Here is a 17,311-nt window from a genome sequence, read left to right as displayed (position 1 = left end):
TACCGTTAAGTTTTACCTTTAATGATCCTTAATGCTGACCTTTATATATTTTATCGGTGGTGTATACACATTGTCTACGACCTTAAATCATATTGTTCTTTTCATGTTTAGATAACAGCCCTAGAGTGTTTGAAGATTATGTTAAAAATAGCTCGATCAATATAACATGTTGCACACAATAATAGTTACCGTGTAGTATCATGTTTTGTTGTGTACATGTGTACAAGTGCTGTGATTTCAGAATATCACATGGTTTATGCATGGTAAGGATCAGTATTAAAATAACTTATTTATTGTCGACTTTCGCTGTGTTTTTCACCGGAATCTTATGTCAACTATTATTAAATCATTATATTGATAATCTTAATTAAGAACATTTTACAATACTGGTGTATTCTTACATTTACACGTGTGATGGAAACAATGAATTGATTGACGGCAAAGTAAACTTCAATCACACTGGTGCATGCATATGCTTTCAATACGCTTACGGAAATTTTTCTCAATCGCTGTTTTAACCCTGTATAAATTAAATCAATATCTACTGTATAAAAATTCAGACGCAGGGAGCTACCATTTGATTTTTAAAAAAAGGGGGGGGGGGTGCTTGGATGAAAAATTATGTCCTACATTTTTTTTTTAATTGCAATCTGAGTCTCTGTCCTGCCTTACTTATTTTTCACTCTATTCGATCCTGCATTTTTTATTAGTGTATTCCGACTTTTATTTTTACATAAATTGTCATTTATCTTTTTGCCGTGTTGGCTAATTTTTGAAGGCCGTGCGGTGACCTATAGTTGTTAATGTAAGTGTTATTTGGTCTCTTGTGGAGAGTTGTTGTATTGGCAATCATATCACATCTTCTTTTGTATAATTAAACCATTAATAAAAGAAAATCTTTAGAAATCCAAAATAAAGGACCTAAAGATTCTACCCTGGCTTAGGACCTTCACAACAAAATACACTTTTACTGTTACAGATGACCACATATATGTGTTCGAATTGTCGTTTTTATTATCCAGTCCTCTTTACATCGATTATGAAATCTTTGATTTATTTATTTTTATTTTTTTTTTAGGGGGGGGTGGAGGTAGGGGGTACTATATGTTCCTTTATACAAGGTGCTCGAGACAAGGTGATAGGACGTGTCGCAGAAAGTTCCCGGCTATAAAATATGTGAAAAGGTGGGGAAAGCTAAAAGAAATAGATGATATTAAATTCAATACAGTTTTCATTACTTATTATATGACATGTATGAAAAGCCTTGTAACTTTCTTGGTGATTTTTTTTATTACTATTTGCTCTTTTGGGAGATAGTTGCACTTTATCATGTTTGGGGTATAAGCGGTTAAATGTTATAGTTATTTTAAAATAACATTTTGCATCTACGTGTGCATCAATTGTGTCTCTCAGACAATAAATTCGCAAAGAAAGTCCTACATTGACTTTGTAATGATACAGTTATTTCAGAGTGGAGTGCGGAAGCATCACTTTGTCAAGATTTTTTTAAAATTATTTTTTTATTTTAGTTCCTTTTTAGCTCACCTGGCCCAAAGGGCCAAGTGAGCTTTTCTCATCACTGGGCGTCCGTCGTCGTCGTCGTCCGTCCATCGTCGTCGTCCGTCGTCGTTAACTTTTACAAAAATCTTCTCCTCTGAAACTACTGGGCCAAATTTAACCAAACTTGGCCACGAACTTCATTAGGGTATCTAGTTTAAAAAATGTGTGGCATGACCCGGCCAACCAACCAAGATGGCCGCCATGGCTAAAAATAGAACATAGAGGTAAAATGTAGACTTTGGCTTATAACTCTGAAACCAAAGCATTTAAAGCAAATCTGACAAAGGGTTAAATTGTTTATTAGGTCAAGATTTATCTGGCCTGAAATTTTCAGACAAATCAGACAACCTGTTGTAGGGTTGCTGCCACCAAATTAGTAATTTTAAATAAAATTTTGCAGTTTTTGGTTATTATCTTGAATATTATTATAGATAGAGATGAACTGTAAACAGCAATGATGTTCAGCAAAGAAAGGTCTACAATTAAGTCAACAAAACCAAAATTTTCAAATGACCCTTTAAGGAGTTATCTCCCTTCACAGTCAATTTTTATCAATTTTCATAAAATTTGGAAATTTTTAGAAAATATTTTCCACTGTAATTACTGGGCAAAGTTCATAATAGATATAGATAATTGTAGCAACAAGAATGTTCAGTAAAGTAAGATGTACAAGCACATCACCATCACCAAAACACAATTTGAATTTATCTGTGTCCATTGTTTAATATGCACTATACCAAGATGAGCGACATAGGCTCTTTAGAACCTCTAGTTATTATTCCGATAAAACATACCTTCAGTAATGTATATATAGGTAAAGTAAAAATGTTTATACAACATATTATGTAATACAACGTTTTACATGTCAATATTTTATTTTTTTATTTTCAGCCTGAACTGTTCCACAGTGTAATTTAACAATGGTGGCCACATAAATGGAAAGTATAAAGCAACAGTTAGTCTGAATACCATACGATGAAGGACAGAGATGAAAGTGTAAAGAGTATTCATGAAAGTAATACAGATGGTGATAAGAAAGTACACAGTAGTAGGCGTTGGATGATAGTATTCTCAGCTTTTGTCATCAACATAATAGTTGACGGATGTCTGTTTTCTTTCGGTGTAATCTATGTACAATTCCTGGAAGAATTTAAAGAAACCAGGAGTAATACCGCTTGGATAGGTTCTATGTTAGATTCAGCTCCCATGTTATTTGGTCCAGTTGCTAGTATTATCACTAAACGTATTGGGTTTAGAAAAGCGACAATATTAGGTGGTTTAATAGGCTTCGCTGGATTTATAGCCAGTACTTTTGTTAATTCGATTGAGGCCTTATGTTTGACTTTTGGACTTATAGCTGGATTCGGAATATCTATACCTTACCTCAATTCAGTGGTAGTCGTAACGGCCTATTTTGAAAAGAAGAGAACGATCGCAACGGGATTTTCTCAGAGTGGTGCCGGGCTTGGAACTCTCATATTTGCTCCACTATATGAATTCCTTATAGAGCAGTATGGTTGGCGAGGAGCTCTTACTATAATTGGCGGTATTTTATTGCAAACAATACCATGCGGTGCAGTTTTCAGAAATGTCAATGATTTTGTTGACATAGAAGACGAAGAAATCATCACCGAAAAACCATTAGAAAATAATATCATGACAGAAAAAGAAAACCCTGAATCCATAGATGTAACAGCAAAATTCATTGAAAAATCTACAGCCAGATATACGGACAACGAATCAAAAGAAAGTGTTTCATTAGCTAGAAACATTTACAAAAACATTTTGCGTAAATTTTCAATGTTAAAAGATATTAATTTTCTACTGTTTACATGTTCCTTGTTTATTGTTTACTTTTGGTATGATCTACCGTATAATTTTACAGTTGACCGGATGCATGGTTTTGGATATTCTACAAAGAAAGGATCATATATAGTAGCTGTCATTGGTGCTTCTCATATTGTTGGTAATATACTCTTTGGATTCCTAGGCAGCAAAAACGAAAAATTTAGATTTTATCTTTATTGCGGAAGTTTATGTATCTGGGGAGTAAATATATGTGCAATTCCTTTATTTAGAGATTACATTCCAAATATGATTTTGGCGGGAACATTTGGATTAATATCTGCATGCCAGGAGGCTATACATGCAGTAATAATAATTGATATTCTCGGTGAAGATAAAATAACAGATGCGTATGGTCTTTTAATGTTTTTTGAAGGCATTGCTAACTTAACTGGTCCTCCATTTGCTGGTAAGTTTATCAAAGATGGTTGAAGAAAAAATAAAGAAGGTGTGATCTAATTGCCAATGACACACTCATCCAAAAAGTAAATAACAAAAATACCGAAGTACATGCATGAGATATGATATAATTGCCAATGCGTAAACACTCATCCATAATAGTAAAATAACAAAGAAAAATCGAGCTCCGTGGAAAATTAAAGATGCAAAGTCCGTATCAAACGACAAAATCAAAAGCTCAAACACATAAAAACACCTTTCTATTCCTGACTTGATACACAAGCGACCAAATGGACAACGATGTACAATCATGACAAAACTACATGTCACAAAACGGCCTTTAACCATGAGCAATGTCCCTATAGTACAGTACTAGGGCTGAACTATTTGACAACCATGACAACTGACAGGCTTAAACGTGAAACTATTCTTGTGCCAAAACCCTACAGTCTGATTTCTGCTGAATTTTACATTCGTTTAATGGTAAAATTTAAATACCCCAATGATAGAATTATGATGACATAACAACAATTACGCAATAATAATTAGCTTGATAAGTCGTAAATAAGTATCTAAATACAATTTAACATTCTCGTAAAATTTTCTGCTCGAGACAGATGTATTATAAATCAACTTAAAGAATCACTGGTATTTCTTTAAAAAAGTGCATCTCAACAAGGTAATTATGAATGTTTTGATCATCAGTTGATTTCCCATACCTCCTGTTTCCGACGTATTGATAATTACATTACTGATAGATAAAGATGCCTGATTAACTTAATTCTTCTATTTTGTACCCATCTATACAATAAGTTTAGTCTACCGAAATTTGATTGACCAAACTAAAATATGGATATAAAAAACTATTCCAGATTTTCAATTTAGCGTCTGAAATTATAGATATTATATAAATAACACATAGCTGAGAGGGTATTAGAGTAGATTGGTCCCCCGATAACATGGATAAAAAACATTGTCAACCACGGCGAAGCAAAGGTTGACAATGCTTTTTCGAGAGGTACCAATCTACTCTATCATCCTCTCAGCTATGTGTTATTCAATTTATTATACTGAATGTCCTTCCCCATTTCCATTGTCAATTAATTTCAAAGTTTATTTAAAAGTATTTTCTATGGACGTCATGTACATTACAACATTACGGGATTAGAACAATCAACAGAAGTGAAGCAAGATGTTTTATTTTTTTTATTTATTTTGACAGTCAAATAATAGAATCTGAGCTAAAATGTAGAACTTAATACCAGTTCCCTGTAACCATCAAAATTGTGTGGCCACGCATATTCTTCAATCTTCTTTATATTGCACATATATGATTATATTTATGTCTAATTAAAAAAAACATAACTAATTAATCGAAAAAAAATATGGTTGCCATGGTAATTTGACCAAAATAATTTCCTGCAATTTTTACATTGCAAAAAAGCAGAAATTGGCATTTTTTGTGTGCTAATTTTTTATATGTTGTGTTTCTTTGAATATTTTCATCTTATGTTCTTTCAATAGACTTTGTCTGATTATTCAATAAATTCAAAATGAAAGATTGTTACATCTTTATAGATTTTGATTAAAACTACACCAAAAAGACTAAATTTCAATTTTTTGCCAAACAAGAAAACTATTAAAAATGGTGAATTTTCAATGAAATTTATAGAAAATGCACATGGGTTAGGACTATTTTTTCAAGTTTGGCAATTTAGCAGTATACTAACTAATACTTTTGTAAAGTTTCAGTTTGAGGAAACTTATATTTATCTTTTTTATTTTATTTTGAAAAAATGTCATAAACGGAATATATATCTGCTTTTTCCATTTCTTACTCAATTTGTTAAATAAATGTACATAAAAATCAATCAAAAGAAACTTCTTTTTTTTATTTATATCCTTAAATACCACTTTAAAGGAAATTACGGTACAGTTTCAGCAAAATAATTTGATTTTACTATTCTCAATAGGATTGGAAGTACAGAGTTACTTCCCCTTTGCTTACTCTCCATTAGAAAGACTTGTTTTACCTTGTTTACATCACTGTCATGCATAACAACTTTGGTCAGAGAAATATTTGTTTTTAAAATGATATAAATGGAAGAGAACATTTGCACATTTCATTTCTATGAAAGATCACCAATATGTGATGAAGTTGGTAAACATCTAAACTTTGAAAGTTTAAGTACAGTTGATCAACTGATAATACAGTCCGATATCGGAGTTTTTTGGGGTCCTGCTACCTCAAAAAATTACAGTATCTGCCCTTCTCATGTTAAGCTTTTTAAAGACAAACACAAATCAAGACTGAGAAGGTATGCATGCAATGTACCAACCTTTTTTGCATCAGAACATGATCATGAAAAACAAAAAACTAAAAGCAAACTTGGCCAGGCAATTCGTGGTGACAGAAGAGTATCATCAGACCAAATGAGAACAATCTACAATGAGTTTGGAGTTGTGATACCCATAGGAACATGTAAGTTTGAATTAGTTAGAGTTATAGAACATATATAAAATTTCATGACATGAATATATATATTTATTTTTATTTATTATTTTTTTTTTTGGGGGGGGGGGTGTTTACAGGCATACATGTAGCAGGGGCAGGGGAAACTTTTCCATTTGTGGTAGGGGTGGTGATTTGCTTGCAATTACAAATGTACATTTATATTTAGCCGTCAATATATTGCATAAAAAAGGCCAAATTTAGCTTCAGCATATGTATAAATAAAGCAAAAATTTATTTGTATACATGTACCTGTTATTTGTACAATAGAGGGCTGATTACAGGATAAATTAATTTAATAATATACATGTTCATTGTTCATGTTTTAATTATTTATGTATCTCATTTGCATGTATGTTCTTTTAATCAAATAATTCTTTCCTGCAGTATGATACTAATATACCATCCTAAATTGCCTAATTTGGGAAATCCAATGTACCATCTAGATACCAATCTTTTTGTTGAATTTGAGAAAATATGACAATATTGATTTATACCTTAGACATGCATGATTGGCTGCTGATACATAATTGCACTTGAGTGATTTATCTATATCCAATCATTATATTGATTGAAAGAAGACTCAATCTCTCATCTAATGTATAGATTAGATATTTTAAATGTACATGTAATTATACAAATGTATGTTCTAAAATATGCTGGATGCACAATTTTAAATACAACATCACTGCTGAAGTTCTAATCTGTTAATAAATTGAAATTAAAATGAATAATACTATATTAATTTAACCTTCATCATGTTCATACATTGTCTGTATCGGCTACTAAATACTTTGTATTATTGCATAGCAATATAATATTTCCCACAGAAAGTAACAAAAAGTAAGCGTGCAATAAATTCTAATATTGCACTAATGCAATAATTTTTCGAAATTCATGACGTCATTAACGACAAAATCTTAGTTTCAACCAATTTTTACTTTCAAATATTATATATTGCTATACAATAAAAGAGTTATTGCATGAATATTGTGGAATATTGTCCTTCATACAAACATAAATTGCACTCGCAAGCTCATGCAATATAAAATTCTACTCAGGACAATATTCCACAATATTCATGCAATAACTCTATATTATTGAATTATGATATATAAAAAAAATACTAATTGTAGAAGTTGAACATATTGAAATTTATGTTACAATGTATTCATGTAAACAACTATCAATTGCATTACAGGTATTTGCAGAGTATGTAGAAGAAAATGGTTAGGACAAAAGGGCAATGAAGAAAAATGTAATGATGTTATTTGTGGTCCACCATGTACAGATTTGGAAGAAGATGATTTTATAGAAAACATTGTATGTAGATTTTTAAATGAATATTTAAATGCCAGTTTTTACAAAAATTACAATATACATGTACATACATTTGTACATACATGCAATATTAAGATCATACCATGTCCATGTGAAAATATTATCTGCCAATGAGACAAATATTTATCATATGATAAACAAACAATCTATTTCTAAATGAAAATACAAACTACTTTAAGGTCATCCTATGACCATAACATTGAGCAAAACCCATATATGTATCTTTCATGTCTTTTGATTGGAAATTAACAGTGTATTGCTTTCAATATATGTAGGTATAAACCACAGTATTTCTGGTATTAATTACTTGTAATATCCAATATGTACATGTACATGTATTATATATATATATATATTATCAACAGAGTGCAATGTTATGAATGTAATATGATAATTGGTAAAATTCATATGTCAAAGGGTCATAAATTTCATCTTCTGGTTAAGAACTATAAAACCTGTGTTCTGATTTTTTTACCTACATGTAATACAATTAGTGATCACAAGTTGCTTACATCTAAATATGATATACCATGAAACAGGGTAAAATATCAGAACATGAAAAATGGGTTGTGTAAAAATATTTTATTCTGGAATCATCAGGTAAAAGACATATTTGATTTCAAATAAGATTTTTGAAGGTTATTCACTTAATCTCCTTTACTTTTGAAATATTTACATGATTTATACATTATTAAATCACATGTCTGTATTTGCATAACATTTGTGTCAGTTTGTTAGTCTCTACTGTGTTTTGAATATTATATTATATCATCTACATGTCAGCTTGTATACTTTCATTTAGGCACAGCTGAAATGGGATTCAGATGAAATGGATGAATTAAATGTGAACTTAAAGGACATGGAACATGTTGAAAGTCTACCAACCCTCAGCCAAACTACATCTACATGTATAACTGAAGATTCAAGTCAAAACAGTCAGATTTCAGATTCATCCCTAGTACAAACTGATAAGCTGTCTAACTTGAACATATTTTTACAACAGTCAGGTGTTAGTCCTGTCAAACACATGCAAGGTTCATTCTTATCTAGTGAAAGAACACAAAGGAGATATTTACAAAAAGCCAATGATTGCCTTGCAGTAGTAATTGAAGCAATTTGTCCTAAAGAAAAAGAGGCCTTTATGGAAAAATTTGTAGAAAGTCTTTGTAAAAGTACAGCAGTTGAAAATAATCAATCATCTAGATCATGTGGAGTGAATGTTTCAATACTAAAAGAAATCTATGACCGAGCAGAAACCTGGACTTTCAGAAGGCAGATTTTATCAATTTTGGCTTTTGAACACACGTACAGCCAAATGAAACAGGTAAAGTACACGTAAAAATTATTACATAAAATTGAAAATGGAAATTGGGAATGTGTCAAAGAGACAACAACCCGACCATAGAACAGACAACCACAGAAAGTCACCAACATTAATACTAACATTCCACTGAGCATGAAGCTTAATTTTTGTATAAGAATGTAGCCTTAACATTCATCTTAGACTAAATAAAAAGTATGTGTGGTTTCAGTTACATCTGAAAAAAAGTTAGGGTAGGTAGGTAGAAATTTTTTTTTTATTTTATGTCTTTTTTTTAACATTGAGTCTATGGGAGCAACATTCTGACTTTAACAGTGCTTAATGAAAAATGACAATAAAATCTTTTGGGTAGGCTATTTTTAAGCCGAAAAAGTAGGGACGGTAGGGTTACTGGAACCACACATATATTTTTATTTGGCCTTAGGTACTCAAACTTTATAGAGATAGAAGAACATATGCCATGATGTGGTATGATTGCCAATTTAACAACTCTCAACCAGAGATTAAATGACATAGAAGTTAGCAACTACAGGAATACTACAGTATTCAATAATGAGCAAAACTCATATAGCAAATTAAGCTATACAACATGGAGGCTATTATTTTTGTTGTTTGAATCATTTTATAAATGTACTGTTATACATAAAAACTACAGTAAATTCAAAGTTTTTTCCCCTTTTTTAGATGATACCTGGTTTAACCTCATACAGGTATTATGCAGCAAAAAAACACATTTCTGAAGTTGGATGTGGCCTGCCTATTCAAGAAATGAAACAGACGAGAGAAAAAATTGACCCATGTCAATTAGAACCATTTCTTGACTTCATTACGTCATCACACATTATCAAAGACCTGCCATTCGGTGAAAGGAAACTGAAACTTTCTACTGGGGAGATTATTTCTACACCAAATGTGATCAGGGCTATTGCTCCAACAAGTATCATCAGACAGTACAAGCAGTTTTGTGAAGATGAAGAAATCAGACCATTGGGTTGGTATTTAAATAAGTACTGTTAAGATCACTGTGCAATTAATATTTCAATTGATGAACTTAATGCATATATAAACATGATTAATTCATGTAATTAGATTAAAATATTTATATCAAAATTTAAGAAATATTAGTTTTGATTGTTTGATTGCTTTCATATAATTTTGAATGTAAAGCACTATCAAAATCACAATGTTTCAATTCATAAATGTAATTTTTATTTATGTTCTTCAACAATGAAATAGAAACCACATGTACATTGTTTCTTGTATTATTCCTAGTTTTTACAATTGCTTGTTATTCATAAGACAAAATTATATTCATGAAAATCAGAAGATGTGGTCTGCTTGCCAATAACAAGAATAAGAGATGTAAAAGTAAGCAACTATATGTATATTTGTGTTACTGTATGGCTTTCAACAATGAAAAAAAATTGTTGTTCTGATAAACATGTTATGTATACATTTATATCAACTGGAACAATATCAAGTGACATACTTCCTGTGTTTCAATATTTTAAATCACCCATGCAACTCATCTACAGCAGGAATTTTCAAGTTCTAAATTACTTGGTATTTGCTGCTTCTCTGCTAAACATGTGGCATTAAGGAGTAAGAACAAAGACTGGTCAGCTCAGAGTCAGAATAATGTGTACAAGTAATGTGACAAGTTTTCTTGCAGACTGTTACCTTGTGACTAGCATGTTTAAAATCTGGCTCAACGTGTGGGTCTTACACAAAGCAGGGTTCTTATTCTTAATTCATTAACATGATAAACATACAAACTATTTAATGACTGCTCAAATAACATGTTCAAAATTCTGAAAAATAATGAAATTTTTTTTTTCAGGCACAAGTACAATGTATAAGATTCTAGAAGAGTGTGCCGCTTCTGTTAGACATAGTGTGGAAGGGTTGGACTATTATGTGGCTGAAGGTGGAAGAGCGTTTAGAGATATTGAAGAAATTTCTGTTGTTTGACAATTTTGGATATTCACCTCTTCAATGGGCCATAATTGTATATTGTCATAGCTTGGACTTCTCTTGCCTACATTAGTATGGAGCTTTTAAAATTTTCTCTGCAATCAACTTCTCTAAAATTTGGCATGTACATTCTATATTTTTATTGTCTCCTATGTTGAACATTTCATAATTACATTTCAGATGATATGACAGGGGAAGAAGAAGTGGAAGAGTGTGGGCCCCCAGCAAAGAAAGCAAAATCTGAAGAAAATATTTACAGTTGTCCTATAGAGGGTTGTGACAGGTCGTTCAAAAATAATAGTGGTCTGGAACAACACATTATCCTAGGAAATTGTAACTATCAGTTGGAAAAGCAGTCATTGATGGACAGATCAAAATCAGAGTATAGTGTTAAATTGGATAAACTGTATCCAAAAACTGTAAATATTTCATGTTCTACTACTTCTGAAATTGCAAATACAGTAAAAATTGGTTGGGCTCTAAAAATGAAGAAAAAGAAAACAATTTTTAATGTTGAACAAAAACAATTCATGCAAGACCAGTTTGATATAGGCAAACACACTGGCAGGAAGGTTGATCCTTTTGAGGCAGCCAAGTTAATGATGGTGGAAGTGAAAAATGGTGAGAGAAGATTTAAGAAATCTGAATATCTAACTGGCTCCCAGATTTCTGGTTATTTCTCTAGACTGTCTCAAAAGGATAGAAAAATGTGTAAAGAAGACATTTCAGTTTCTCAAAATGAAGATGACAAATATAACTTGAAAATGAGTGTAATTAAAAAATGGAATCCTTGTAAATGAATGTTATAGTTATTATATACAGGGGAAAATTGTTCATAATGCAATATTTTAATTCCTTAGGTTATCATCATGCAAGTTTTTAACAGTGCTATTTTACAAACTTTTAATTAAATGCCTTAAGCTTTTGCTTAAGTATTACTTAGTATATATATGGGCATTTCATGCTTTCTTGGTCAACCTGAAAAGTCATAGACAGAATCATATGAATAATGTATAAGACAGATGAATTTTTTGTTAAACATTTTAGATAAATGTAAATGTCATATCAAATGTTTGGTCACTTTGACCTACACTTTACACATAAATAATCTAGGAAATTTGTTGTCAAAGATTTTAAAGTAAATACAAGTTAGAATTTGTTTAATGTATATGTAAGTGGTACATTGTTAGCTCTTTGTGCAGATAATAAAATCATCATATACTCTTCAAACTTGTATGGTTGTTTTCACTAATCAAACTCTTTTATGAGTTTGATAGAAATGATAAAGAGAGTCCAGTTATCAAGATGGAGACTTGTTGAATGCCTGATGTATATTATATGGGATTTGATGTATTTGAGTTTGACTATTCTACTTGAAATATTCTAGAGTTGTGCCATGGTCTAAGGTAGTTGCTTGAATAATGCAAAATATTAAAAAAAATCTGATAAAATTTTCATTTGATATTTTCAGGGGGTGTTGAGGGCATACCGATTACCCCTGACCTCACCAACCCCGACATAATCTGCCAATAATGATGTTATTTGATTTAGCAAACCACATGGTGATGAAAACCAGTTCAAGTATTTCTACTAGATAATGTTATCACTTGAACCAATCAAATATCCCTTACTTATGTAAATTTGTAAAAGGGTACGTCATGAACACTTTACTATGGGATCATATTTTTCTTCTTTTTTCACAGATTTCATTATATGTGCAAACATTATACACAAATATCATATGAACATCATTTACTCTAACCTTGTCCATAAGAACAAACATTAAAAAAAAACTATAAAAAAAACTTTTTTTTTCTTCAATTTTTGTTACTATGGTAACCAATTTTTACTAAATTTTGTTTATTTTTATGTCTTTTTTACAATGAAAGGTCTGTACTATAAAATGAGCTCATTTTTAAGCAAGATGGCAAACAGCATTTGTATTAATTTCTGTTTTTTTGTTTTTTTTATCTTATTATGTCATTTTTTGAAAATATAATTTTTTGAGTTTTTTGAGTTTTTCTCAAGTTTTGATGGGTTTTATTATACAAAAGGTCAAGTTTCCCCAAATTTTCTTTTTATTTTACTTCATCATCATACTTAAGGCAACTAAAATCAAAAACAATTTTAAATCCAACCCATGTGCAAATTTTGTAAAGTTCATCTGAAAAAACAACAATTTTCAGTATTTCACAGGATCGACAAAACTTGAAAAATTGGATATTAAAATGAAACTGAATAATATAACAGGACAGAAACAACCTCTTTGCTGTTTTCTTTTACTTAAATGTAAGATTAATAGAATGTTTTAACATACAGAGAATACAAATATTTTTTTTATTATTTTTAAGAGAGTTCGGGCAAAACTAGCTTATTTTTAAAGATTTAAGGTGCATTTTTCCCTTAAAAGTAGAATGTGGCGTTACCATGGCAACCATTTTACAAACAAAGTAAATAACATTTTTTTTCTTTATATTTGATGACCCTTATCAAATTTTATCAATATGGAGCAAATCCAAAACTATGCGTGCCATGCCTCTTTTTTAAAACTTTGATGATTACAGAGAATTGGTATTTAAAAGCATTGTCTATAATAATTTGATGTAAATTCAATTCATTGTCTTAAATTATCGATTTTTGGTTGTTCTAGACGAGAGGGTAACATTTAAAAAAATAGTCACCCTCTCAGCCATGTGATAGAGTAAATTAACACCCTCGTATTAGCCAATCAAAATACGGCATTTTAACGTGAAGTATAATAAAAGAAAATGTGGTACGAGAGCAAGTGAGACAACTCTCCATTTAAGTCACAATTTATAAAAGTAAACCATTATAGGTCAAAGCACATGTTTGTCTTTATTGAAGTTTATAAACTATCTATCTATTTTCAGGCTGGCTGTATGATATATCTGGAAGTTATGACAACACCTACATTTCAGGCGGAAGCTGTATATGTTTTGCTGGAATAATGGTTTTGATAACACGGATTTGTTTCACGAAAAACAAGAATGTAAATTTGCCTGAAAATAACATTGAAGACGTGTCATAATGCAATTTTATTTTTTTTCTGGAAAGAATCGATTTCAATAGATATAAGAAGATGTGGTATGAGTGCCAATGATACAAATCTCCATCCAAGTCACAATTTGTAAGAATAAACCATTGTAGGTCAATGTACGTCCTTCAATCAGATGTCTATTTCTTTAATGTAAATAGACACATTGAATATATAAGCTTTTGACATTCTACGTTTTAATATATTCATAAAAAATATCGAGAAATGTTAAGTCTATATGTTTTCTATTTCTCTTATGAATACAAATGAGAAAGTTTAAAGTCAGGAACCTCGTCAGCGTTTGTCCTTAATCTAAGAACATTTGGTCTTGATTGCAAATCTTTGATTGCCATTCAAAGCGATTTCAGCTCTGCATACATGTATACTTAGTCTACATTGACTACATAATACGGTTTAGTTTAATTATCAACACCATATGTTTACCTCCAGATATTTTTTGTGTTGCGTTAATGTGTCACTGACAGGAGATTTCAAATAATTCAAAACACGTACAAATTGAACGATTCCAACTATATTTTTTTTAATGCAAGTGTCCCTTTAGCAACTAACTCACTATTAATAACATTTTTGCACCGCCAGAAAGAAAAAAATATCCAGAAACTGCATTAGACAAAATAATGTCACTTCAATCCTACTTCTAGTCGTCATTGAATTCTGTTATGTAGGAAAAACGTATCTTTTCAAATCGTTAAAACACACTGCTTACTACTTAAGATAAAATTAAAGTTTATGTTGCATCAAAATAAATATACATTTTTTATTTGTTCACCTGTACAAATAGAATGATGTCAAATCATTTTAAAGAAACTATCGTATTTTTCCATACACAACAATTTTAAATTCACAATAACGAATTTTGTGTTTTCGACATGTATGTTTGAATATCTCAATTTTCATAATAAAATAAACTTAGTTTCCTTTCTTTTTTTAACTAATGACCAATTAGCAAACAACAATCTATTAATAAATCTTCCTTTTCCATGTGAGTGACACTTATTAAGGACTTATTAGAAATGTTCCAAGTGTCGTATAGATACTCTCTTCCTTTTCCCCTCGATTATGACATCATTGAATGAGAATTGTCACCAATTTTGTAGTGATCATGAGCATTACTGATACATGAACAGTAGCAATAAACAATTTTATTTTAAACTGATATAAAACTTTCAGAATTGTAATGTATGTTCCTACTTTTTTACTGCTGTTTCCTACTTATGAGACTTTTATACTGTAATGCGGATGACGCAAGCATAACAGGAGCTGATCAGAGGTGGATTTAAGGGGGGGGGCACAGCGCCCGCCCCCTATTTGGGTTCGGCAAAAATTTGGTTGCTTATATAGGGAATCACTGAAGCGTGACTGGAGATGGTCCCTCTTAGGCAGTCAGTGGGCCCCCACTTATGAAAATTTCTGGATCCGCCACTGCTGATTTATCTTTTAACTTCTTGGAATTCCAATTATATTCAACTCCCAGGAGATGTGGTATACTTGGTAATGCGACAATTAATCACCGGAGGCCAAAGGACATAGATGTAAGAAAATATTGGTCACAATTTTTTTTTTACCTTTACAATGTTTGGAGATGCATGGAATTATTTGTGTATTTCGGAAGTTCAGACCAGATTCTGCTAAAACATAAAAACCAACTTTTGACAATGTCGATAAGAAAAAACTCTTTTCAATTTGTAATTAATTAATGAAAGGTCAAGGTCACAGCAGCTACATTGTATTGATATACTAGTATTTTAGCAATATTTTGGTTTCGGATGTTAATCTGTTGTTATCTGTTGAATAGAATGTCGAACCTCCACTAAACGTAGTTTGATATTCTCCCAATCAAGTATGTAGAATGAAAAAGATAAATTATGAGGAAAGGGTTCAAAAGTCAAGGTCATAGAGAAGTAAATGATAGATCGCAACATTTCTAAGTTGTGGTTTCCTGATGTTATTTAGAAAAAATCAAGTTCAACTTTAATTAAATCTAACTTAGTAATTATATAATTCCCTTTTGTATGATGATCCTATTGGTTTTATCTAACTTTAACCAAACTTGGTGTGATAATGCCCCATATGATGAAAAAACAATCAATTCATTTTGAAGTAATTATATGTCTACTACGGTCAAGTTCAAATCAGTAATTGACAAACTACAATAGGCTCCTCTCGCAATTGACCCTGTAATTAGAGATCCCTTTTTAGTTTACTTGACCTGAAAGGTCAAGTGAGCTTTTCTCATTACTTGGTGTCCGTCGTTCGTCGTCAGTAAACTTTTTAAAAAATCTTCTTCTCTGAAACTACTGGGCCAAATTTAACCAAACTTGGCCACAATCATCCTTTGGGTATCTAGTTTAAAAAATGTGTCCGATGACCTGGCCATCAAACCAAGATGGCAACCATGGCTAAAAATAGAACACAGGGATAAAATGCAGTTTTTGGCTTATAACTCAAAAACCAAAACTTTCATGGAGTAAAATTGATAAACAGGTCAAGATCTATCTGCCCTGAAATTTTCAGATGAATCGTTGTTGGGTTGCTGCCCCTGAATTGGTCATTTTAAGGAAATTTTGCTGTTTTTGGTTATTATCTTGAATATTATTATAGATAGAGATAAACTGTAAACAGCAATAATGTTCAGCAAAGTAAGATTAACAAATAAGTCAACATGACTGAAATGGTCAGTTGACCCCTCTATGAGTCATTGCCCTTTATAGTCAATTTTTAACCATTTTTCGTAAATCTAAGTTATCTTTTACAAAAATCTTCTCCTCTGAAACTAATTAGCCAAATTTAACCAAACTTGGCAACAATCATCTTTGGGGTATTTAGTTTGAAAAATGTGTCCAGTGACCCGGCCATCCAACCAAGATGGCTGCCACGGCTAAAAATAGAACATAGGGGTAAAATGCAGTTTTTGGCTTATAACTCAAATACCAAAGCATTTAGAGCACATCTGACGGGGTTTAATTGTTTATCAGGTCAAGATCTATCTGACCTAAAATTATCAGATGGATCGGACAACTGGTTGTTGGGTGGGTTGCACTAATCACTGGACCGAATGACAGGACCGAATGACAGGACCAAATGAAAAATGCTAATAACTTTTTCATTTCTCAAAGGATTGATCTCAAATTTGAAATATAATAAGGAGTTGCTGCCCCTGAATTGGTCATTTTAAGGAAATTTTGCAGTTTTTGGTTATTATCTATCTTATAGATAGAGATAAACTGTAAACAGCAATAATGTTCAGCAAAGTAAGATCTACAAATAAGTCAACATGACCAAA

At 31.3% G+C, this 17,311-nt stretch overlaps 2 protein-coding genes across 2 annotated transcripts; both read left to right on the top strand.

Annotated features, from left to right (window-relative positions):
- Window positions 1-104: 104 nt before the first annotated feature.
- On the top strand, window positions 105-14,944 carry LOC143045133 (monocarboxylate transporter 12-like). The gene is made up of 3 exons (XM_076217450.1): window positions 105-263; window positions 2,452-3,814; window positions 13,844-14,944. The coding sequence occupies exons 2-3, from the start codon at window positions 2,536-2,538 to the stop codon at window positions 13,999-14,001; spliced, it is 1,437 nt and encodes a 478-aa protein (XP_076073565.1). The 5' UTR covers window positions 105-263; window positions 2,452-2,535; the 3' UTR covers window positions 14,002-14,944.
- On the top strand, window positions 5,634-10,949 carry LOC143046437 (uncharacterized). The gene is made up of 5 exons (XM_076219599.1): window positions 5,634-6,286; window positions 7,518-7,639; window positions 8,460-8,981; window positions 9,663-9,969; window positions 10,819-10,949. The coding sequence occupies exons 1-5, from the start codon at window positions 5,905-5,907 to the stop codon at window positions 10,947-10,949; spliced, it is 1,464 nt and encodes a 487-aa protein (XP_076075714.1). The 5' UTR covers window positions 5,634-5,904.
- Window positions 14,945-17,311: the final 2,367 nt, after the last annotated feature.

The sequence above is a fragment of the Mytilus galloprovincialis genome, chromosome 9, assembly GCF_965363235.1.
Source record: "Mytilus galloprovincialis chromosome 9, xbMytGall1.hap1.1, whole genome shotgun sequence".
Taxonomy (NCBI): Eukaryota; Metazoa; Mollusca; class Bivalvia; order Mytilida; family Mytilidae; genus Mytilus; species Mytilus galloprovincialis.
This window is presented reverse-complemented; position numbering and strand designations above follow the sequence as displayed.

Excerpts from the sequence above, each read along its gene's own strand:
- LOC143046437 (XM_076219599.1), top strand. The coding sequence starts at position 5,905 with ATGGAAGAGAACATTTGCACATTTCATTTCTATGAAAGATCACCAATA. Across the intron at positions 6,287-7,517 it reads TGTGATACCCATAGGAACAT|GTATTTGCAGAGTATGTAGA; the intron begins GTAAGTTTGAAT and ends ATTGCATTACAG. Across the intron at positions 7,640-8,459 it reads ATGATTTTATAGAAAACATT|GCACAGCTGAAATGGGATTC; the intron begins GTATGTAGATTT and ends ACTTTCATTTAG.
- LOC143045133 (XM_076217450.1), top strand. The coding sequence starts at position 2,536 with ATGAAGGACAGAGATGAAAGTGTAAAGAGTATTCATGAAAGTAATACA. Across the intron at positions 3,815-13,843 it reads AACTGGTCCTCCATTTGCTG|GCTGGCTGTATGATATATCT; the intron begins GTAAGTTTATCA and ends ATCTATTTTCAG.